General features: G+C 38.1%; 1 protein-coding gene and 1 pseudogene across 50 annotated transcripts in view; one reads left to right on the top strand and one right to left on the bottom strand.

Moving 5' to 3' along the window:
* PHF21A (PHD finger protein 21A) overlaps nt 1–25,092 on the bottom strand; it is a 195,695-nt gene that overhangs the window by 29,873 nt on the left and 140,730 nt on the right. For 24 of the 50 annotated variants that reach the window (XM_026004110.2, XM_072758862.1, XM_026004109.2 and 21 more), the window contains 4 exons: nt 24,159–24,362; nt 17,685–17,936; nt 16,378–16,467; nt 12,549–12,842 (listed from right to left, as the gene is read on the bottom strand). In XM_026004110.2, coding sequence (XP_025859895.1) covers nt 12,549–12,842; nt 16,378–16,467; nt 17,685–17,936; nt 24,159–24,362 — 840 coding nt within the window. The remainder of the gene's footprint in view (nt 1–12,548; nt 12,843–16,377; nt 16,468–17,684; nt 17,937–24,158; nt 24,363–25,092) is intronic. The other 26 variants (XM_072758844.1, XM_072758866.1, XM_026004116.2 and 23 more) reach the window with 3 other exon arrangements.
* On the top strand, nt 10,734–10,865 carry LOC112924401 (U4 spliceosomal RNA; annotated as a pseudogene).

The raw sequence follows: 25,092 nt of genomic DNA on the forward strand, positions 1-25,092 counted from the left end.
AAGAAACCGAATCAGTAATGAAAAAACTCCCAATAAGCAAAAGTCTAGGACCAGATGACTTCACAGGCAAATTCTATCAAACATTTAAAGAAGATTTAATAACTCTTCTTCTCTATTCCAAAAAGTAGAAAAGGAAGGAAAACTTCCAGATTCATTCTATGACATCCACATTATCCCGATACCAAAACTGAATAAAGACATCACTTAAAAAGAACTACAGGCCACTATCCATGACGAACATGGATGTAAAAATCCTCCACAATATACTAGCAAACCAATTTCAACAATACATTAAAAAAATCATTCATGGGGTGCCTACGTGGCTCAGCTGGTTGAGCATCTGCCTTTGGCTGAATCTGTAATCCCAGCGTCCTGGGATCAAGACCCTCACTGGACTCTGCTCAGCACAGAGCCTGCTTCTCCCTCTCTCTCTGCCTTCCGCTCCACCTACTTGTGCTCCCTATCAAATAAAGAAATAAAATCTTTAAAAAAATAATTCCCCACCATGACCAAGTGGGACTTATTCCTGGGTTGCAAGGGTGGGTCAATATTCACAAATCAATCAACGTGATACATCGCATCAATAAAAGAAAGGATAAGAACCATATGATCATTTCAATATACGCAGAAAAAGCTTTTTTTTTTTTTTTAGAATATGCTCAGAAAAAGCATTTGACAAAGTACAACAACATCCATTCACGATAAAAACCCTCAACAAAGTAGGCTTAGAGGGAACATACCTCAACATAATAAAGGCTGTATATGAAAAACCCACAGCTAACATCACCCTCAATGGGGGAAAAAATGAGAGCTTTTTCAAGATAATCAGGAACAAGATAAAGATGTCTACTCTCACCACTTTTATTCAACATAGTATTGGAAGTCCTAGCCACAGCAATCAGACAAGAAAAAGAAATAAGTGTCATTCAAATTGGTAGGAAAAAGTAAAAATTTCACTATTTGCAAATGACATATCCGATAAAGGGTTAGTATCCAAAATATATAAAGAACTTATAAAACTCAACATCCAAAAAACAAATAATCCAATTTAAAAGTGGGCAGAAGGGATCCCTGGGTGGCGCAGCGGTTTGGCGCCTGCCTTTGGCCCAGGGCGCGATCCTGGAGACCCGGGATCGAATCCCACATCGGGCTCCTGGTGCATGGAGCCTGCTTCTCCCTCTGCCTGTGTCTCTGCCTCTCTCTCTCTCTCTCTCTCTCTGTGACTATCATAAATAAAAAAAAAATTAAAAAAAAATAAAAATAAAAAAATAAAAGTGGGCAGAAGATATGAACAGACATTTCACCAAAGAAGACATCTAGATGGCCAACAGACACATGAAAAGATGTTCATCATCACCTACAAATCAAAACTACAATAGGATACACCTTACACCTCTTAGAATGGCTAAAATAAAAAACACAAGAGACAACAACAGTTGACGAGGAAGTGGAGAAAAAGGAAACTTCTTGCGCTATTGGTGGGAATGCAAACTGGTATGGCCACTCTAGAAAATAGTATAGAAGTTTCTCAGAAAGTTAAAAACAGAACTACCCTATGATCCAGCAATCTCACTGCTGTGTGTTTATCTAAATAACACAAAGACATGAATTCAAAGGGTAACTAACATGCATCCCTATGTTGGATGAATGGATAAAGGAGTGTGGTATGTGTGTGTGTGTGTGTGTGTGTGTGTGTATACAATGGAATATTATTCAGCCATAAAAAGAATCTTGGCATTTTCAATGATATGGATGGAACTAGAGAATAAAATGCTACATGAAATAAGTCAGAGAAAGACAAATAACATAGGATTTCATTCATATGTGGAATTAAAAAAATAAAACAAATGAACAAAGGAGAGAGAGAGAGAAATGAAGAAATAAATTCTTAATTATAGAGAACAAATTTATGGTTACCAGAGGACAGAGGGTGGCAGATAAGTTAAATAAATGAAGGGGATTAAGGAGTGCACTTGTTGTGATGAGCACCAGATGATGTACGGAACTGTTGAATCATTATATTGTACTCCTAAAACTAATATAACGCTGTATGTTAACAAAATTAAAAATAATAAAATTTTAAAAATAAAATCTGTGTTGCCGTAAAAAAGAAATTAAAAACAAATAAATAAAAGATCCACAGTGAGACACTTTGTAGTCATACCGCTGAAAGCCAAAGGCAAAGAGAAAATCTTGAGAGCAGTAAGACATAAGTGATCATATATGAGCCCACATATATGTGGGCATCACATAGAAGAGGTCCTCAAAATCGTTAGCAGCGAACTTTTCCTCAAAATCAGAAACCAGAGACAGTGGGACTGCATATTTAAAGTGCTAAAAGAAAATCACTATCAACCAAGAATGCTATATCCTGCAAAAAGCTAAGAAAGTTAACTACTAGTAGATCTGACATAAAGGAAATCCTGAAGGGAGTTCTTTAGGCTGAAGTGAAAAGACACTAGACGGTAACTTAAAGCAAAGAAATAAGAATTACAGTAAAGGAAACTATACAGATAAAAATAGAACCCGGTATTATTTTATCTCTGATTTGGAACTTCTCTTTTTTTTCCTATGAGATTTAGAAGAGAAATGCATAGAATAATAATTATAAATCTATATTAGTGGGCATTACAATGTATAAAGATGTAATTTGTGACAATAACATAAAGGGGGGGCAGAGCTATATAGGAACAGAGTTTTTGTATACTATTAAAGTTGAGGTGGTATCAACTTAATTGTTAAAAATTTATGAATGTTAACTATAATCCCCATGGTAACCACTAAGAAAATAGCTAAAATATACACAGAAAAGGCAATGAGGGCATCAAAAGTGTGCACTAGAAAGAAAAACCAAACATAAGAGAAGGCAGAGGAACTGAAGAACAAAGAAGACATAAGACATAAGCCAGGTAGAAAACAAACAGCAAAATGGTGTCCTTTCTTATCAGCAATCACTTTATTTTATTCTTTTTAAAGACTTTATTTATTTATTCATGAGAAACACACAGAGAGAGGCAGAGACAGAGGCAGAAGAAGCAGGCTCCCTGTGGGAAGTCCGATGTGGGACTCAATCCTGGGACTCTGGGATCACGACCTGAGCCAAAGGCAGACACTCAACACTGAGCCCCCGAGGTGTCACATCAGCAATCACTTTAAATGTAACTGGGTTAAACCTACTAATTAATAGACAGAGAGTGGCAGAATGGATAAAAAAACAAAAACCAAATAACCATGATCCGATATACATGCCTTCTCGAATAGACTCATCTTAGAGCCAAATATACAAAAAGGCTGAAAGTCAAAGAATGAAAAAAGATATTCCATGCAAATAGTAACCAAAAGAGTACAGGGATGGCTATGCTAATATAAAACAAAATCCGCTTTAAGTCAAAAATTGTTACAGGAGACAAGGAAAGTCATTATACATTAATAAAAGGGTCAAGTCATGAAGCAGATATGACAATTTTAAATATATATGCACCAAAAAACAGTCTCAAATATATGAAGCAAATATTGACAGAACTGAATGAAGAAATAAAAGTTCTATAATAATAATTGGAGACTTTAATACTTTGCTTTTAAAGAATGGAAAGAACATGTATAAAAGATCAGTAAGGAGGGGTACATGGGTGTCTCAGTCGGTTATGCATCTGACTTCCACTCAGGTCATGATCTCAAAGTCCTGGGACTGAGCCCAGCATTGGGCTCTCCACTCAGTGGGGAGTCTGTTTCTCCCTCTTCCTTTGCCCCCTGCCCCCAACTGAGAGCTCCTACTTTTTTTCAATAAATTAAATAAAATCTTTTTAAAAATAAAGTCAGGGATCCCCGGGTGGCTTAGCAGTTTAGCGCCTGCCTTTGGCCCAGGGTGTGATCCTGGAGACCCGGGATCAAGTCCCATATCCGGCTCCCGGCATGGAGCCTGCTTCTCCCTCTGCGTGTGTCTCTGCCTCTCTGTGTCTTTCATGAATGAATAAATAAAATCTTTAAAAAAGAAAGTCAGTAAGGAAACAGAGGACTTAAAAAACACTATAAATCAACTAGATCTAACAGATGTACAAAGGCCAGTTAATTCAACAATGTAATGTGTAATACAGAGTACACATTCTCTTCAAGTACACATGAAACATTCTCCAGGACAGACAATGTTTTAGGCCACAAACAAATCTTAATAAAATTTAAAAGACAGAAAGTATCTTCTCGGGATCCCTGGGTGGCGCAGCGGTTTGGCGCCTGCCTTTGGCCCAGGGCGCGATCCTGGAGACCCGGGATCGAATCCCACGTCAGGCTCCCGGTGCATGGAGCCTGCTTCTCCCTCTGCCTGTGTCTCTGCCTCTCTCTCTCTCTCTCTGTATGACTATTATAAATAAATAATAAAATTAAAAAAAAAACAATTAAAAAAAAAAAAAAAAGAAAGTACCTTCTCTGACTACAACATCAACAAGCTAGAAATCAATGATAAAGGAAAATTATCAAACCTAAAAATATGTGGAAACTAAATAACACACTCCTAAAACAACCAATGGGTCAAAGAAGAAATAGCCAGAGAAATTGGAAAATACTTTGAGAAGAATGAAAATGAAAACTCAATATATCCAAACTGATGTGATGCAGTGAAAGTAGTGCTCAGGAGGAAACTTATAACTCTAACAGTTTATATTAAAAAATAAGAAAGCTCTCAGACCAATAACCTCATTTTAAACCTTAAACAATTAGAAAAACCTTAAGGAACTAGAAAAAGAACTAAGCCCAAAGCTAGAAGAAGAAAGAAAATAATAAAAGTTACAGTGTAAATGAAATGGAGAACACAAAAACAACAGAATTAATGAAACCAAAAGTTGATTCTTTGAAAAGATCAACAAAATTGAGAAACCTTTAGTTGGAAAGACTAAGAAAAAAAAAAAAAAGAGAAAGGAGACAAAAATCATAAAAATCATAAATAGAAGTGGGGACGTTACTACCAATCTTATAGAAATAAAAAGGATTAAAAGAGAGTACACTGAGGAATTACCAACAAATTAAATAATGTAGGTGTAATGGGCAAATTCCTATGAACACACAAATTACCAAAACTGATTCAAGAAGAAATGGAAAATCTCAACAGACCTGTAATATCTAAAGAAATTGAAACAGAAAAAAAAAAGAAAAAAAGAAAAAAAAAAAAAGAAATTGAAACAGTAATTAAAATCCCCCCAAAAAGTCCAGAACCAGACAGCTTCACTGGTGAATTCTACCAAACATTTAAAAGTAGTAACACTTCCTAACTTGTTCTATGAAGCCAGCATTACATTGATACCAAAACCAAACAAAGACATCACAAAAAAAGAAAATTACAGACCAATGTCTCTTATGAATATAGTGAAAAATTCTTTTTTTAAAAAAGATTTTATTTATTTATTCATGAGAGACTGAGAGAGAAGCAAAGACATAGGTAGAGGGAGAAGCAGGCTCCTTGCAGGGAGCCCAAAGTGGGATTCGATCCCAGGACCCTGGGATCACGCCCTGAGCTGAAAGCAGATGCTCAACTGCTGACCCACCCAGGCATCCCAGAGCCACCCAGGTGTCCCTATAGTGAAAAATTCTTAATAAAATACTAGCAAACTGAATCTAATAGCGTATTAAAAGGATGATACAAGGGCACCTGGGTGGCTCAGTCAGTTGAGTGTCCTACTCTTGGTTTGTCTTCAGTTGTGATCTCAGGATAGTGAGACAGGCTGTGTTCAGTGCGGATTCTACTTGGGATTTTTTCCCTCTTCCTCTCCCGCCCCCTTTGCCTCTCCCCCCACATCCCCGTGTGTGTATGCCCTCTCTACTAAGTAAATAAAATCTTAAGAAAATAAAAGGGTGATACACCATGATAAAGTAGAACTTATCCTAGGAATGAAAGGAATGGAACACACCACATTAATAAATGAGGGCAACCCCCAAACACACAATCATCTCAATTAATGAAGAAAAAGCAACTGAACACTCACTCATGATAAAATACTCAGAAATCTAGGAATAGAAGGAAACTTCCTCGACTTTATAAAGGGCATTAATGAGAAGCCACAGCTAATATCATACTCAGTGGCGAAAGACTGAAAGCTTGCCCTCTGAGATAGAGAACAAGAGAAGTATGCCCATTTTCATCAGTGCTACCTAACACTGTAGTGGAAGTTCTAGCCAGAGCAATGAAACAAGAAAAGACATAAGTGGCATCCAAATCAAAGGACAATCTTACATATATAGAAATCCCAAAGAATCCACAAACAACTACTAGAACTAGTAAGAAAACTTAGCAAAGTTGCAAGGTACAAGATGAACAAAAAATCAGCTGATTTCTATATAACAGTAATGAACAACTGTAATTGGAAATTAAGAAAACAATTATATTTATAATAGCATCCAAAAGAATAAAATACCTAGGAATAAATTTAAGGAGATAAAAGACTTGTGCACTGCAAACTCTAAAACAATGCTGAGGGTAGCCCGGGTGGCTCAGCGGTTTAGTGCTGCCTTCAGCCCAGGGCGTGATCCTGGAGACCTGGGATCGAGTCCCACGTCAGGTTCCCTGCATGGAGCCTGCTTCTCCCTCTGCCTGTGTCTCTGCCTCTCTCTCTCTCTCTCTCTCTCTCTCTCCTCTCTCTGTCTCTCATGAATAAATAAATAAAATCTTTAAAAAAAAATAAAACAATGCTGAAATAAATAAAGAAAAACTAAATAAATGGAAAGACATCCATGTTCAAGAACTGGAAGATTTAATACTGTGAAAGTAACAATACAATGCAAAGCAATCTACGGATTCAATATAATTCCTATTAAAATTCCAACAGCCTTTTCTTGGTAGAAGAATTGAGAAGGTCAATTCTCAAATTCATGTAAGAATTGCAAGGAACCCTGAATAGCCAAAGCAATAATGAATAATAAAAATGTTGGAGGACTCACCCTTCCCAATTTCAAAACTTACTACAAAATCACAGTAATGAAGAGAGTGTGGTTGGTACTGGCACAAAGATAGATCTACAGACCAACAGAACAGGATTGAGAGTCCAGAAATAAATCCGTACATCAATGGCCAACTGGTTTTCAACAATAGTGCCATGATCATTCAAATGGGCAAAGTCTCTTCAACAAATGGTGCCAGAAGAATCGGATATCCACATGCAAAAGAATGAAGTTGGGCCCTTACCCTTATCTCACACTCTAGACAAAAATTAAGTCAGAATGAACTACTAACCTAAATATAAGAGCCAAAACCATACGACTTCTTAGAAGAAAAATTAAGAGTAAATCTTCATTTTCTTAATGTGGCCATGGATTCCTAGATAGGATACAACAACAATACAACAAAGAAAAAAGAGATACTCTAGACTTCATCAAAATTAAAGAGTTTTGTTTATCAAAGGACACTACTCATAAAATTTGGAAAATACAGGCTTCCAGAAAATAAAAAGTGAAAAGACAACCTACAAAATGGGAGAAAATACTTACAAATCATATATCTGATAAGAGTCTAGTATTCAGATTATACAAAGAACTCTTACAACTCAACAACAAAAAGACAAACAATCCAATATAGGAAGTGGCAAAGAACTTGGATATTTCTCTAAAGAAAATATACAAATGGCCAAAGAAGCACAGGAAAGATGTCCAACAATTTTAATCATTAATGAAATGCAAATCAAAACCACAATACAAAACCACTTCATATTCACTGGGATGTCTGTAATTTTTAAATTTTTTTTTTTAAATTTTTATTTATTTATGATAGTCACAGAGAGAGAGAGAGGCAGAGACACAGGCAGAGGGAGAAGCAGGCTCCATGCACCGGGAGCCCGATGTGGGATTCGATCCCGGGTCTCCAGGATCGCGCCCTGGGCCAAAGGCAGGCGCCAAACCGCTGCGCCACCCAGGGATCCCCGTCTGTAATTTTTAAAAAGGGAAAATAATAATAAGTATGAAATAGTTATTATTATTAATAAATAATGATTATGGGAAAATAAGTAATAAGTATGGAATAAGAGTAAGATTCAGCTGCTTTGGAAACAGTTTGGCAGTTCCTCAAAAAGTTAAAAATGGAATTGCTACATGATCCAGCAAGTCCACTCTTAGGTATAAACTCCCAAAGAATGGAAAACAGACATTCGAACAAATATTTGTGCATGAATATTCATAGCAGCACAATTTCCAATAGTTAAAAGGTAGAAATAACCTAAATGTCCATCAGTGGATGAATGGATAAATAAGTTGTGATATATAAATACAGTGGACTATTATTATTAAAAGAAATGAAGTGCTGATACATGTTACAACGTGGATTAATCTGGAAAATATTATGTTAAGTAAAAGCAGCCAGACACAAAAGGTAACATATTATATGATTCCATCTATATGAAATACCCAGATTAGGTAAATCTATGGATACAGAAAGCAGATTGGTGGCTGCCAAAAGCAGGGAGAGGAGCAAATGGAATAATTATTTAAGAGATAATGGGTTTTATTTTGGGAGTAATGAAAATGTTTGGCAACTAGATAAGAAGGTGGCTGCAAAATATTGCGAATGTACTAAATGCCACCGAATTGTTCATTTCAACATGGTTAGTTTTATGTGGCATGAATTTCACCCAAGTGAAAAAAAATGGGAAACAAAAAAACCCACAGTAAGCTAAAAGTTTGGTCTTTGTTAGAGATTATAAACCATTATCTAGAGGTGAAACTGCCCTGCAGATGTTATTTTTTGCCTACATGGTGTGTTTAAACAGTTATCAGTATTTTTAAAACTAGGTGATTTCTGAAAATATCTGGGCTTCTGGCCTTTATCTTAAAGGAAAAGTTTCCATATGATAAAAAAATTGGCTACTGTCAAGAAGTAGTTGCTTCCTTGAGATGGCATATTTACTTTCTGGCTTATCATAGTCTCTTCTACCTTCTATGTTCTTCTTCTTTTTTTAAAAAAAAAAGATTTTATGTATTTAATCATGAGAGACAGAGAGAGAGAGAGAGAGGCAGAGGGAGAAGCAGGCTCCACGCAGGGAGCCTGACGTGGGACTCGATCCTGGGTCCACAGGATCACGCCCTGGGCTGAAGGTGGCGCTAAACAGCTGAGTCACCCGGGCTGCCCCTTCTATGTTCTTCTTGACACCAAAACCAAATTGTCAATTTTATGCTTGTGTATTTCAGAGAGAGATTAAGAATAAAAGTGGGATAGCTCTTGTACTCAAGCTTCCATTGAAAATTGAAAAATAAAAAGTGTTTACTTCCAGTCTGCTTTACTCATTTATATTTACTGCTTTGCACCCATGATTATTTGAATTTAGAAATCCTGTTCTTCTTGGTAGGATAAAGATAGAAATCAAACACTCTGAACAAGATTAGAAAAACTAAGTTAACCACGTATACCTTGAATTCCAAATTCACCTTCTGAAACTTGGCTGCATGAATAATCAAAGTTAGTCACCTGCAAATAAATACATGCCCAAATAGTTTCATCAATCAAGGTTAAATGAATTTGGATTGAAGGTAAAGCAAAATCTATCTCTGGTCACTTAGATCTATTTTCCCTGCTAGTGCACCAGTACTAAAATGAAAGGTGAAGAGTCACCAGCTCATGTTTACTAAGAGAGAAGACTGGGATTTGAAGATAATACTCTTATCTTGGAAGCACTCCTTTTTCAGGAGATGTAGTTTAAGTGCCTGTGCAAGATACATATATATATAGAAGTATGGGAATGGGTAGCAATCTGGCAGTTTTTCCCAAAGAACCCAGTATTTTTTTTTAGTAGCTTACCTTGGAGACATACATAGAAGTCTTTGTTGCAGGGGGAAGGTGGGGTGGGTAAGATATAAACATTAATTCCTGAGAACTAACTTCATCAGTCTGATAGACTTTAAATTTAAATACCTTAGCTCAGTGCATCATTAACAGGTGTTTGGCCCCATTTCATAGAGCTCTGGAAGACAGGGGCGTATAAGGCAATGGTATGGAGAATATAAGTTTGTCTGGTTCTACTTTTCTGCCCAAAACATGTTTCCAACCTCAAAGCTCTTTAAACTCTAGCACTCACTTTCTCAGAGCCACAAGCGAATGTGGCTTCTTATTAGGGTAAGAGAGGGGAGCTCTTATCTGGGATGGATAAGGAAGTTGGTAATGTCTGACAGGGGAAGAAGTGAGACACAGTTGTTAGAACTGACACTGCCTTCCGCCTTTTCTATGCCAAAGTGGGAGGCCTTTGAAAGCACACAACTTGTCATGCTTCCTCTTCTGGAGGCACAGCCTCCACACCTATTCTACACATTGAAGTCTGTGAGGGTTTAGGCTTTATCTACCCTTGTATTCAGGGATCACATTCGGCATAGCAGCTGGCACATAATCAACATATTTTTATTAAATAAATGTTATCACCCTAAAGGAAACAGAAGAAAACAGAAAGGAACACATCTAGCCTGGTCACACAGAGAATGTTGGACACAGGTTTTGATAACTATGAGCAGACTGTAAGTAGTACTTCTATGGTCACAATATTTATATTGCTTCACTCTTAGCCCAACTATGAGATCTCCTAATTGCTATTGGAAATAAAATACAGAAAATATGGATAGCAGAAAGATCTGAAGTCAGAGTATTCTGAGAATGGGGTCTGGTCTAAAGAGCACCCCTGCTGACTCAGCTTAGGAACCTGCAAAGCTGTTATGCCAGGTGGTCTGCTAAACTAAAATAGCAACAACTGGATTCCTCCATTAGATCAACAACAAGAAGCTTTGCACAGTGGCAGTATCGTAGCCAATGAGGTTTATCCGAGGCATGATTATTGCTAATTGATCAACGACAAGAGAGATTGTGGAGTTTACTGACAGAAAAGAATTTTTTTTAAAAAAAATTAAGAATTCCTGGGTACCTTTTTATGGTATTATAATTAAAATCAAAAGCTCCATGAACATGTAAGGCCAGAACATGAAAAGATATTCAAGATCTAATATGAAACAAAGCAAGTTACAAAATATATATTATTTGATTTTGGTTTTGGCTTAAAAATGTTAGTATGTGCATAGAAAGATACATGGAGGAATATAATCTAAACTGTTTATACTGTTTAAGTGTCAGGGGTTAGAATTATGGAGGAAGTTTATTCTTCCCATAGACTATGGGGTAGATGTACTTTTTACATTATAGATTTCTGTAATGTTTGAGTTTTCTTGCATAAGGAATATGTATTATCTTAGATGTAATCAGACAAAATAAGGAATATAAAAATAAAATGAAACTGAAAAAACTATGTCTCTTTATCCAAAAAAAAAGTCAGGGAAAAAAATATTTAGCAATCTAAGAGTGTTTTGAAATCACATTCTTTGGAACTCTTCACCAGTTCTCTGAGAGCCAGCACAGGGCATGAGGGCACCTGATCTCTAAACATGCCCCTACCCAAACTTCTCACTCAGCTTGAGCATTTTACTTTCATATTTTAATAATGAAGTTCTGCTAATACTAAGTTTGAAAACTTAGGACATAAAACATATGTAACTAATTTATTTCTGAATGTTCCTCAAAGCACTTTCTGGGGTTTGAGTGGGCTCCCCAGGAAAAGAGATCTGTTTTCCCTTGTGTTTTCTGAGCATGAGATATTAGTACTGAGCTTTTTAGTGCAAGGTCTGATGCATTTATGAGCTGTCTCGGTAGAAAGCCGGGTGCTCTATGCATAAGGATCCTCTGTTCAAGAAGGCCAAGGCAGCAGGAAGCCTCTCATTCCCTACCATCTGGCCAGCCTCTCTGAATCATGGTCAGCCATCCAGAAGCAGAAGATTCAGGATCACCAGAGAGAGACTATTTTCAGATGAATGAGAACTCAAGCCTGAGCAATTAGAAATAGGTCAATGACTTTTTAAAGCAACTTTCTTGAAAGAGGATGCTTTTCTTTGCAAAATTCTTTCTCATCACTGGTCTTTCTTTAAATAGAATATGGTAACTGCCTATAAATCCTTTTTCTTGTTTTTAAGTCTTCTATCACAGAACCCTGAAGTATTTTTTTCCTTTAAGTATTTTTGGAGGTACTTGTATTTCTCTAGCCTTGTATTTCTAAGAGAAAACCGGACTTTAGAAATATAAACGAGAGACTTCAGTATTTGAGCTAAAACTGCTCTATTCCCTAGAGTTTAAAAAAAAATGCTTTTTAGAAATTTTAATGTTTTAATTTGGTTCTTCATTCTTGACTTTCACAGCTATATCCTCATCTGGATTCTTATTGAGCCAAAACTAATATGCCATTTTCTGTGTATTTTATCTCCCTGCTTCCTGAGAGCAGCAGAACCCATCTGTGAATTTCTGCTCAGAACCAGCAGGGGGAGCTCACTTCCACAGGAATCTGAATCCATCCATAAGGGGATGGTGGGAAAAGCAACCCAACTTTTTTCAGTAGGAATTGCCCTTTTGCACTATGGATGAATGATCACATGATAAGCAACAGGTTACTGACAATGGTGCTGAGATAAAGCATTCCTGCGAGAATGTGGTTAGAGACAGCCAGCCTCAATGGCAAGGCTCCTACCCGAAGCAGATGTATACTCTCTGCCTGTACCTGTTTTTCAAGGCTTGGCTTGCTAAGCTGTACAGTCTGAGGTCCAGCGAGTCTGGTCCCTGGAGTAGCTATCACAATGCTGGTGAGCTGGGCCATGGGGAACGTTTTGGCTATGGTTGCGGTCTGTCCATTGACGACACGGACGGGGTGGATGGAATTCTGGGAGGTAGGGAGGGTTGTGGGGGTGAACTTGGTCAGCATGACGGGCCTCTGGATAAGTTGAGGAGCTGCAAGCATTGGAGGAGGTGCTGGGGCAATAGGAATGTTATTCTGGGCCACAGGCTTGGGTCGAACCTATGGGGAAAGAAAGGATAATTATCATATTACTTAAATGTCTCAAGTCTTATAAGTCTAAGACATTGCCAAATCTTTCATACTTTAGATGTGAAATGGTTTTTAGTACCAATACTTATTAATACTCACTTTGGAATCATTAACTCTACAGCTATGAGGATATATAACCTTATAAAAGATGCATCAGCTCTTGAGAGGGCCCAAATGTCACCTTACAATGTGGTTCTTCTGAATCCAAACCTTAGCCTCCCTCTTCCATACCAAGCAGCCTCTTCAGGGCTGAGGTCAAATGCCTAATCCAGAGACTGGTCCCACTCAGAATTTGTGCCCAGTATGGTAATAATGCTTCTGCTGGTCTTAACTCACATTCTAAATTTCTTGATGTCCAAGGCTTCAAATCAGCCCTGTTCCTTGTTCTCTAACTTCCTGTTCTTGGCCACCCCTTCTTTAAGTCACCTTTGTGGGCTTTCTTTTCCTCTGCTCAGTCCTAAACATAACTATTTCTTAGAGTTTTGTCCTGGAACCTCTTTTCTTCCCAACCTCCTCAATCTTCCTGGGAGTTCTCAGCCATCCCACGGCTTCAAATACCTGTGTACTAAAGATGTCCATACTTGTATCTCAGAACCACACATTTCCTGAACTTCAGAAGCATACACTCAACTGCCTGTCATGTATCTCTACTTGGATGGCTCACAAGAAATTAAAAATCAACATGTCTAGGAGCTCCTGGCTTAGTCAGTGAAGAGCGCGACTCCTGATCTCGGGGTTGTTAAGTTTGAGCCCCATGTTGGGTGTAAAGATTACTTAAAAATAAAATCTTAAAATAAATAAATAAATAAAATCTTTAAGAACAACGACAATAAAAAAATCAACATGTCTAAAATTCTTCTATTTCTTCCTCCAACCCTCCCCTTCTTCCTATTATCATCACCTCAGTAAATGGTCTTTTCTTACTACATAAACTTCAGAACCATTCTTGATGCTTCCTACCCCACCTCTGCTTCCCAAATCCTTCTCAAATATGGCTACTTTCTATCAGGGCCATCGTTCTACCTTACGTTTGGCTTACTGGAACAGTGACAAAAAATTATGATTAAAAACATGGGGTCAGCCCTGCCCGGGTTCAAATCCTGGTTCCTACCCCTTACTAGCCAGGTAACCTTAAGTAACATACCTGATTTAAGCCAGCATTTTTCGAACTTTCTGTACAGTGACCCTGTGGGCAAAATCTTTTCCCCTTATGCATGAAAGTTTGACCTGCAGGTAACTCCCCAGCTCTGTTCCCCTGGAAACCTGATTAAGGGTAAGAATGTCAACTATGTTACCAGGCAACATTGTTTATGGTAAAAAATGATCCCTTACTGCTAAACTGAATGGGGAGAATTATAAATACCTGATGGGACACCATGCTTTGGGCTTCCATGAAGTAAGGTGACTCTTTTAACTGAGCATGTCCACTGGGGGGACCTTGAAAGCCACAGCTATGGAATTGGTACAAGATACACTGGTTCCTGTGAGGCGTAAGACTGCCAGGATGGCTCTCCCATCGTCCTGATCAAGATCTCATTTCCCTACACCTAAGCTATCACTAGACAGTTGTAGAGACTGCTATACAGGCTGACGAAAAATGTCTGATGCTATCTTGCTGGTAAGCTCTGGTTTCTGTCTTGTGTTGTTCCAAGCGGACTGGTACCAAGTGTGGGCCCCGAGAGTCTTCCGAGTCTGAATATTGAACTGAATTTAAGATGACCCTGTGGTGGCTGCTACAGACACACAGTAGGGAATACATTTTTTACTGTAACCAGTACATGCATATAGACATAGATCACAAAAATTTCACAAAACATTACACATATGCTATGTATGCTAATGTTTCATATTCTGTTTTGTTCATTTTGTTTAAAAATTCTGGTTATCATCCATTAAATTGATTTCATACAGAGCACTGATATGTCATGACCCATTGTTTGGAAAACATGGACTAAGCCCTAGGTTCCCTATCTAAAAAAAAGTAATACCTACTTTCACAGGGCTGTTTTGAGGATTAAAATAGATACCCACAGAAAGTGCCTAGCGCTGTAAGTGGCACCTTGCAGGAGTCTTTAAACATTAGCTGCTATTGTTGATAATGTCCTAACTATTCTTCTTGCCTACAGTCTTGATCATATCCAATCTATTCTCTTTCCCTACACAATGACAAGAGGGAATGTTCTAAAACAAAAACCTCATCATTTCAAGTATTTGTTTAGAAATGTTTTCATGGATCCTGTCATTCCTAGGATAAGGGCTGAATTCCTACATAGTCTAGAAGGCTCCACAGGCTCTGGCACAATGGGCTTCTCCAGCCTCACCTCATTCCCTAGCTTGAGTCAGCCATATATGTCTTCTAAGGTCAGCTACACCAAATCGCCTTTGGTTCTTTAGGCTTACATGCATCTCTCCATACTGGATTGGCATATATGCTCTACCCTCTGCCTGGGACGTTTTTCTTCTTCCCCCTAAACTACCTAACTTTACTAGGATTTTAGGTCTCAGATAGAATGTCAACAATTCCAGGGAACTTTCCAGAATACTATTAAGAATGAGTGTGATCAGATGTGTGATCAGACTACCCTGTACTTCCCATAATGGACACTGTAATTGCCTGTACAAGGATCTGAAGCTCTCTGAGGGCAGAGAACTGTCTATCTTGAAAACTGGTCAATATACAATGCCTTTATTGATACCCAAGGTATTTATTAAGGATCTACTAGACAAATGACTGAAATCACCTTATCTCATGTTATCAGTGCCCAATCCTACTGCATAGGCAATTTGGAAATCACCTATGGCCAATGACCACAAAATTCCTTTCTCTTTTAACATAGGGCCTCAGATGGGAACTCCTAGCCTTTCTACTAGGCAAGTCAAGTCTCCTCTAAAGCCAGACTGAGGCAATCTTGACATCTTGCAGTAAGAATGGTGAGTTCACTGCAATTGCTAGAAGAATACTGCCAGGACAATACAGGCAAGCAGAGCTGATTGGGCCTAGGTAGAAAGTTTTATGTATAGACTGCTAGTCTAAGCTTTTACAGGCAAGGCTTTGCATTTAAGTATGATGCTTAATGCCATTACTTTCCAGAATAAAACTAAACTTCTCGGTTTCAACTGGTTAGTTTGGCTATTGTTTCCTTCTCTACTCTCTGGCACATAGAAAAAAGTAGTAATTGCATGCCTTCCCCACTGGCAAGCAGGTTTGGCTAAACTTCGAGTAAGTTAACATCCTAAGGTTTAAAATGGTGCTATCTTAAATTTTTTTTTCTTTTTTTTTTTTTTTTGTCACATCCCCTTGCTACGGCCTTTGGTCATTGCTAAGAAACCCTGGTGTTCAAATAAGCTTCTTCATGGTATAAGAATCAGCAACTACAACCTTTAGCTAACTAATAAGATCTGTAGAGAGCTGAGGTGATAAGCATACTTCAGGCTACTTAGAAAGGGCCCCTGAGCACTTCTGTCTCATCTGACCCATTATTGGGCTTGTCACTGGTTTACTCACCTGTGGAAGAAAGTTTGGACGTGGAGTGAGTCGAGGAGGGGGGATAAATTGTGGTACTTTGATGGGCTGAGGAGGTGTTGCTTGAACCTGCTAAAAAACAGGAAAAATAAATAAACCACAGAGGACAGTAACTGTTCGATACCAAACCTAGGCATTCTTAAAGTATTTTTAGCATCACTATTCTCTGGGTCAGACAATATTTTCTAAAAGTTTTCATGGTAGAATTAACCATCTGAATTAACACTTCCTGAAGAAAACTTTTTTACTCTCCCACCTGCATGTTTTGCCCTACAAAAGTGAACCAACTGCATTTCTGTGTCCTTACATGCCTAATGTAAAACACAGTAGGCTTGGCAATCTTAGACAATTTCCTTAGACATTTAAGAACTCTTGCATGTACATATTTTAAAAGTCAAGACTGGACCCAAAGTCAAATCAAACTTGCTGCCTGGCCAAATGGGCTTTTTCCTAATATAAGGGCTTTATCTAGCAGTGAATGGCTTTATTCTTGTAGAGAATTTTCTAACTCTCAGCATTTGGCTGAGATAGCTGGTTGCCTCTCTCAAGATTCCTAGTAAGTGCTGAAGCTTCACTTTACTGCTATCTAGTTTTATTTGTCACTGGTTGTCATTCAAAAGCCACCAAGAGCTCTTAGCTGAAATTTTAAGAACCGACTTTAAAACCACAATTTGGCTATATTTCCCCCAAGCTTCAGAGAGCATCAACATCTAACTGGTTTTGCCCTAGAATCTCACTAACAGTTTTTGTTCAAGTAATTCTTCAAGGGATCTATTTTTTTCTGATAGACCTTGGACACAGACACTGCTAATTTGTGAGTTTCTTAAATATTTTTTAAGTGCCTCAGCTTGTCCTAGTACTTTCTGGGTGCAGCCAATTTCAAGGGATAGTGAACTACAGGAGTTCAGTGGGAAGTTTTCCCTAAATAGGTAATACAGAACCAGAGAGTGTAAGCATTCAAGCTTCACAGGAAGGTCTGCAAATAGGATGGAGAGAGCTACATGAAACAGTGTGCATGCCACTATGAAGGACATTCCTCTCCAAGTCATACTTTGATTGCAGATAATGCACTGAATGGGTTTTGGTCCTTGGTGTCAAGGGACACCTCTATAATTATTTGAGCAGATAGCAGGAATGCCATATTCCCTTGTCAGCCCCGAAGGAAAACTTGGTACAGCTGAAGGATGGAGACTAAAAAATCCAGCAGGAGCATAAAATGGATATACTCTACAAATGCATATCCTGAACCCTCTCATGTGGGCACACATGAGTAGCAGCTGCTGGCTTACCAGAGTGACTGTGTTTTTTGCCACAATTTGGACAGCCTCTGCCCCAGGCCCAGTGACCTTACTAGACGTCTGCAGGTTGACTGGTGTGTTCTGCACATCAGTGCTGAGCACAGCCTTCTGACTGTTGATGGCGGTCACCATAGCAATGGTAGGTCTCTGGCCCACAACAGAGGCAGGCATGGTCGCAGTTGCTGCTTTCAAGACGAGAGGTAGTGTCTTTGTGGTAATCATAGAAGCTGTAGTTACAGTCTTCTAGGAGACATGGAGAACAGATATTAGGACACTGTAGTGTGATCCCACTAAACAATATGCTGCTAATCCCCAGAAGAAAACAAAGCAATGATTCTTATAATCAAGTTTCTCGATATAACAACATTTCTTTTGTGTACATACAGCACACTTCTTACTAAAGGGAAAGATTAGTTTGTGCCAGAGTTTTCAAATTTAGCTTCAAGTTTATAGTAATAACTGCAGACAAATATGGGCACAGGATTTTCAACAATAAATTGGGTGGATTTACAGATATAGAATATGAGTATACCTATTTATCTGTGTTTTTTCTTATTCTCTGCTTGCTCTCAATTAATTTAAACTCTGTAGAAGATGAAATCAATGGAGTATATACCATCTCTATCTTTAATTGCTACAACCTCATCAATATGAAGAAAGCCATCATATAATTCTGGTTATCTGCCTCCAGTGACACAAAAGCTATGATGAAAGGACAGTGTCTTTTCATTCTTTTGAGTGTCACCCTTGAGAGGAAGAAGGGAAACTCACATGAGGATTAGCACAATTGTTGCCTCAAGGCAGTAAATCCCAAACTCTAGATAATAAAACCCATTAACCAACTAGTATAGTAAATACTAGCTCTTGATATCAAAAGGCTGTGAGTCACTAACTAAAATCTTTTCTCTGGAGAATTGCCACAGAAACAATCAAAGATCCAGTGAAACATGACAAGGCGGAAACAAAAACCTGTGTTTCAAAAAGCTTTATAGATCAGAAGCACCTGGCAGCTCAGTTGGTTAAGTGTCCGACTCTTAGTTTTGGCTCAGGTCATGATCTAGGGGTTGTGACAGTCAGGCTCTGGGCTGGGTGTGGGGTCTGCTTGAGATTCTCTCTCTCCCTCCCTCTCCTCCTTACCACCCCCTTATAAAAGGCCTTATAGTTCAGAGGATGAACAGGGGTGATAGGATTTGACTGATCCTCCACAAGTGCTGCTGCTCTGTAGCTGCAGTTTCTAGATTTCTTACTAGAGTAGTTAAAGGGGCCAGTTACAAAACAAGAAAAATGCAAACAACCTTCTTACACGGCACACACACCTATCCTGTGCCACTACTCACTCAAGATCCAAACGTTTCAGGAACATAGAGATTTGCTCCAACATGCTGATTCTGATTTTCATACTATTCCATCTTTTTCTTCTTATTTTATACTGGCGCTGTCCAATTTGGTAGCTACCAGCCACACATGGCTATTTAAATTCAAATTAATTAAAACAAAAATATTAAAACATCAGTTCCTCAGTCACACAGTCTACATTTCAAGTGTTCAAAAGCCACCTGTGGCTAGTGGCTACCAAATTGGACAGCAAAGATTTCCAACGCAGAAAGTTCTGCTGGACAGCATTGCTCTAGACCAGTGACAAGGCCTCACTCTCCCTGAAACATATCTGGACAAATCCCCTTGTGTATTGCTATTTTAGTGACGGTGTCGGTACTTACGTACTAAGCTGTATTTTTGTAGGCAATTCTTTATTTCTATCTTCTGCCTTAAACACACACATACATCATCTAATCTTCTAACATCTTTATTTTCTTTCAATGAAAACAATTAGTGATCATAACCTAGGAGCAATCCTTATTAACACTTGTAATTAAAATCACCCAAATCTTCGTCTCCTCTTTTCTAATCAACAATGCAGGTGTGGTCTCATTCTCTTTGCCAGTGCCTTTTCAAATGTGAAATGGAAGTATAAAAGTGGAACACTGGTATTTATTCTGGGGGGTGGCAAGTCATCCACTATCTACCCATAATGAAAACTAAATAAAAGCTAAATGCTATTTATCATTAGAAATATTACAGTAGTGTAGCAGGAAGGACTGACTTTGCATTGCCAGCTATTTGTAATAAGTATTTTTAACCCAGTGTGATATTAGCCCTATCTTTCAGTTTAAGACATTAAAATACAAAGACCTTTTCAAGTGGTGAGCAAGTCACACCAGATGGCATTCAATCTTGGTGCCAACACAGGTCATGGAAATAAAAGTTCTAATCAGCAGAATTCACTGACACGGATTTTAAAAACTATAGTGCATGCTATTACTGCTTTGAAAGAGGTCATGTACTTTTGTTTGAAACATCCTTGGTTCAGGTAAATCACTATCAATATTTTGAATCACCCTAAAGTGATTATTCTAAAAAAGTCAGTGAAACCTCAAACTCACCTGAATATATACTTACCATTACCTGCAACACTTAAAAAAAAAACCTGAAACCTAACAAGTTTGTTGACATCTTAGGTTAGCATTTTATTCTACTTTATAAATATTTCTTTGTGGCTAATTTCACAAGATGTATTCTAGGATCTATATAATTCTCTGTATATACAGGCATAGACCTTAGAGTACTATATTCACTGATGAAAACTTTTTGAAAAATACATTGACTATTTGCAGCAGGTATCAATAGGCATTACTTAAATCTTTACCTCTGGTCTGGTGCTTATTCTATTCTAGGTACTTGAGAATATAAACCTAACTCTTGGGAGTGTTAGAGTTTAAATGACAAAGAGAATCTAGAATTTTGAAATCCAAACCTAATGAAAATCTCTGACCTGTTTGGCAGGAAGAAGAGAAGACATAGGAGAGGAAAGGTAACCAACAAAAAAGAAAATTATTTTTCTGGAAGCTATGATTAGTCCCTGGCTGGCTGATGCTGTTCAATTGTCCCTGGCTTCAAGATAAGAGAGCAGTTTCCCCACAATGTCATCAAGAGGTTTTTTAATTTTGACAAAACCTAAACTATACCAACTAGAAGTTAATGAAGAAATATATGGCATAGCAAAATTTTTACTTTTTTGCCAAATTATTATTGTTTACTTGCAGAGCATGAGGTGTTGATTTAAAACAGACTCCGACGAACAAATCAGAACTTAGAGAGATTATTACTTTGGGCTCTAGTGAACTTCCATTATCTATTTTAGGCTATTTTTGTTTAATTTTGAATGGCAGGAAACTGTTGCACATTCAGATGAATACAAATAGAAACACTCTACTCCTCTTTTTGTCCATAAGTTTTTTTTTTTTTAAGATTTTATTTATTTATTCATGAGAGACACAGAGAGAGAGAGAGAGTCAGAGATACAGGCAGAGGGAGAAGCAGGCTCCATGCAGGGAGCCCGATGTGGAACTCGATCCCAGGTCTCCAGGATCAGGCTCTGGGCTGAAGGTGGCGCTAAACCGCTGAGACACCCAGGCTGCCCCATAAGGATTTATTTTCTATTTGGTCTTATTAACTACATGCCTCTTTATATTTGTATTACATCATTAAAAAGGGCAAGATTGTGAATATAAGTTGAAAGGTATACTTGCATTTAACTCTTCTAGTCTTTCATTCTTTTCTGTAGATTGAAAAAATTTCCAAATCTACATATAAGGATGAGTTTTTGAGTTAACTAAGTAAAGGGGACTGGTCCCTCCATTCCCCGTGCCTTGGTCCCTACTAGCCATCCGACTTAGAATAAAAAATGTTCTCTTCCTACCACTTCCTCTTTGACCATGCTGATTGCTACTTAATAGTTATTCCTTTCTCAACTTTGATATTTAATAAATGCCATATACAACCTCCCATTTGTCCTTGACCTCATGAACCTTTAATGACTCCCCGTTGACTGTCCAAAACCCCAATGGTTCTGTCATGCATTGGGAGGGCTTCTACAAGCTAGCCTCTTTCTACCTCTCTGGCTTTCTCTCTCTCTCCATTATTTCCCAGAATCCACATTACAGCCACATCAGCCTCTTTGCTATCCTAGGGCACACATTTACTTCTGTGACTGCATACTTTTGTTCACATAGTTCTCTACATCTGTGATGCTCTCTCCTCCCTCGGCTCCATCACTGAAATTCCACTGATCTGTCCACATCCTGCTCAAGCATCACCTCATTCACAAAGCACTTCTGATCCCTCTAGTTAAAATTACTCTGTCCTCTGGTCTTTTCACAGCTCTTCACTGGTACTTTCCTTTTATTCTTTTTTGTTGGCTGTTTACATTTTCCTCTCCTCTTCTAAATTTTTAGAATTCTGTCTTATATGTGAATCTACCCCCCATGTTGTCTAGCACACAGAGTCTGCATATAATAGAGACCCAATACATATTTACAGAATGAATGAAAACAATGATAATATACCAGCTTCTAGGCAGGGATCACTACCTCTTTGTATACTAGAATCGAGCACACTGAGAACACCCAATCAATACGGACAGTTTATTGAAAGACAGAAACCAAAAACCTGGATGGTCTTTTAGCTTTTAACATTACACATCTGCATTTAACAAAACAAAATAGTATAAAACAAGCTTAGATACATCAATTAAATATATCAGGTGGGCCACAGGTGGAGAGATGCCATACAACACTGTTTTGGGGACAGCCCTTGGCCCCTTACTGTCATTCACCATCCCAAAGCAGCACAGAACTCAAGATTATTAGGGAAGGGAACAGCTATTATAAGAATTATATAAGCATTTCCTCTGATTTGTGGGACATGTAATGTTACTTCAACAGGAAGCTTCCATGGGTTAAGAGAAAGACTCCTAACAACCAGGAAAGAATGAATTCTTCCATGTAAATACTTTCTGATGAAAGTGTACTTTGCAATGAGAACAAACTAATCAACTCTAACAAAAGTAATCTGATAAGCAATCCTTCAGAAGAAAGCCCTAGTCAGGGGGTTTTAGAAGTCAGTTTGAATGCTTAATTTTCAAATAGCCTTGGAGATTATGGTAAAATTTATGCTCTAGCTATCTGATTTACAACAGGAATTCCTCTTTTTCCTACTTTGGCATTTGACATAATGTTGGCATTTTCTTTTTTGGTATTGTATGGCAGTACAAAAGAGCAGTGAATGGACAGACTTTTTCACCAGAACATCTGGGTTCAAATCTTGGCTCTACCACACATACTACCTATATGATTTTAGATAATTACTTAATCTCTCTGTACCTTAGTTTTCTTTTCTATAAAATAGAATAATAATAATAATACCTTCCTTATTAGGGTTGGGGTAAGGACTGTGTATGTTACATATGTAAAGCACTCAGGAGAGTGGCAGTATATAGTAACCTTTACTAAATGTCAACTACCTTTAGTAATCGTTAGCATTTTTTACAATTAATGTATTCTTAACTTGAACAGTTTTATATGTGAACCAGCCCATTGTCCATAAACAGTGAATAACAAGTAAACTATAATATTTCCTCTATGTTATAAAGATATACTGAAGACTTGATATTTGTGAGTGAAAGATGCCCATGCTTGAGTTTTAGAAGATCTCAACATCCTTGAAATCATACACAAAAATGAGTGTTACTAGGTGTGAATGTGTATTACTCTGGGGAGAGGATCCATAGCTCTTACCCAAGTCTTAAAAGGGTTGTGATCCCTAAGGATCAGGAAGCACTGCTCAGTCATCCCATTTAAAAAGGTATGCCCACATTACATGTAGGTGTCTGGAGACCAAGGCTGAACAGTATTCTTAACTGGATGTTATTCCCAAATATATCCTTATTGTACATCTTGATTGCCTTATGATCCTTAAATGCTAGTTTCAATGCCCCTTTGAGTAAAAACATCCACACAGCTACACCAAGTTAGGATGTTATTAAGTCTTCAGTTCTTAGTTCTAGTTTGGACCTGTAGGTTCCATTTCAGATTTCGTTCAGTATATTAGAACAAATTCAGCTCATGAATATGGACTTAGAAGCAAATATTCTGTTTCCCTGAGTAATGGAAATATATCGCCCTTCTTCTGAATGTCTTTCTACCTGGTTCCAAGGGTACTGCTCCTGGAATATCTCCATACCTAATTGCTAAGTTCCAGCAAAACAATTCCAGAGGAGGCAGAGTCACACAGACTTTTAGAACAAATGCAAATACTTCCAGAAATTCAAATTAAGACCTTAGTTCTGTTCTAACACAGAGTAGTGATTTTTCTTTGTCACTGACTACCTTTCCCCTCTTTGGACAGGTGGGAAATCATTTAACTTTTGCTCCTTAGTAATATCATTTCCTTTTGCCAATGAATTTCAAGTGATTTTTACCCCAGTGTATAGTATAAAAAAGTAACCAACATAACTTTTGTCTAGTGCTAGTTGAGCTCAGTATGGTCTGAAACAAGCCGTAGTTCTACATGACCAATAATAAGTCAACCTAGAGCAGGAAGCCTACAGGGCTCTCTCCATACTTTTACCTGTGAAGCAGTCAGGTTGGGAGAGGGTGCAGCCGACTGGGTGTGGTGGTGGTGGTACTGCTGTTGTTGCTGTAGCTGCTGCAGTGGTTGCTGCTGTGCTGTTTGTAGTTTGTTTTCAGATTGTGGTAATGGCTGTATTTGGAACTTGTCTGGTTGTTCTTGCTTTACTATCAGGTTCTTCCGGAGCTGTTCAACTACTCTTTTCTACCCCATGAAGACAAAAAGAAATGATATCTATTAGAACACTGTTTTATCCACTCTGTGAAATATGCAGCAGAGCTCTGTACCTCTGACATCTTTCTGTAAACAGCTTAATCTAAAACTTGTATCTAAAAGGTACAGACTACACCTCTAAGGAGAAAGCAATAGCGTTAGAAACATTTTATGTATCAAGGGAAACTGAGCCATACGGAGAAGAAAAGATCATGGAGCTCACACAGTCAAGCTCAGAGTTCTTGACTATTATTTATTAGCTTGGTGGTGGAAGGGCAAGAAGAGTATAGCCATGAGAATGACTCTGGAGACACAAATTTCAGTTTTGCTACTTACTAGCTCTCTGATATTTTTGTCAAGTTACTTAACCTATCTGTGTCTCTATTTCCTGTTCTGTAAAGTGAGGAGATTAACATATCCTTGGGGTTTTTATGAGTACAAAGCTGCTGGATGTTAAGTACTCACAACTGTTACTGGTACATTGTTGGTCATTTAACTTTTTGTATCTGATTACAGACACTGACCATACTAATTTTCATTATTTTTAAAATTTTTTTATTTATTTATGATAGTCACACAGAGAGAGAGAGAGAGAGAGAGGCAGAGACATAGGCAGAGGGAGAAGCAGGATCCATGCACCGGGAGCCCGATGTGGGACTCGATCCCGGGTCTCCAGGATCGCGCCTTGGGCCAAAGGCAGGCGCCAAACCGCTGTGCCACC

The sequence above is a fragment of the Vulpes vulpes genome, chromosome 5, assembly GCF_048418805.1.
Source record: "Vulpes vulpes isolate BD-2025 chromosome 5, VulVul3, whole genome shotgun sequence".
NCBI classification, from domain to species: Eukaryota; Metazoa; Chordata; class Mammalia; order Carnivora; family Canidae; genus Vulpes; species Vulpes vulpes.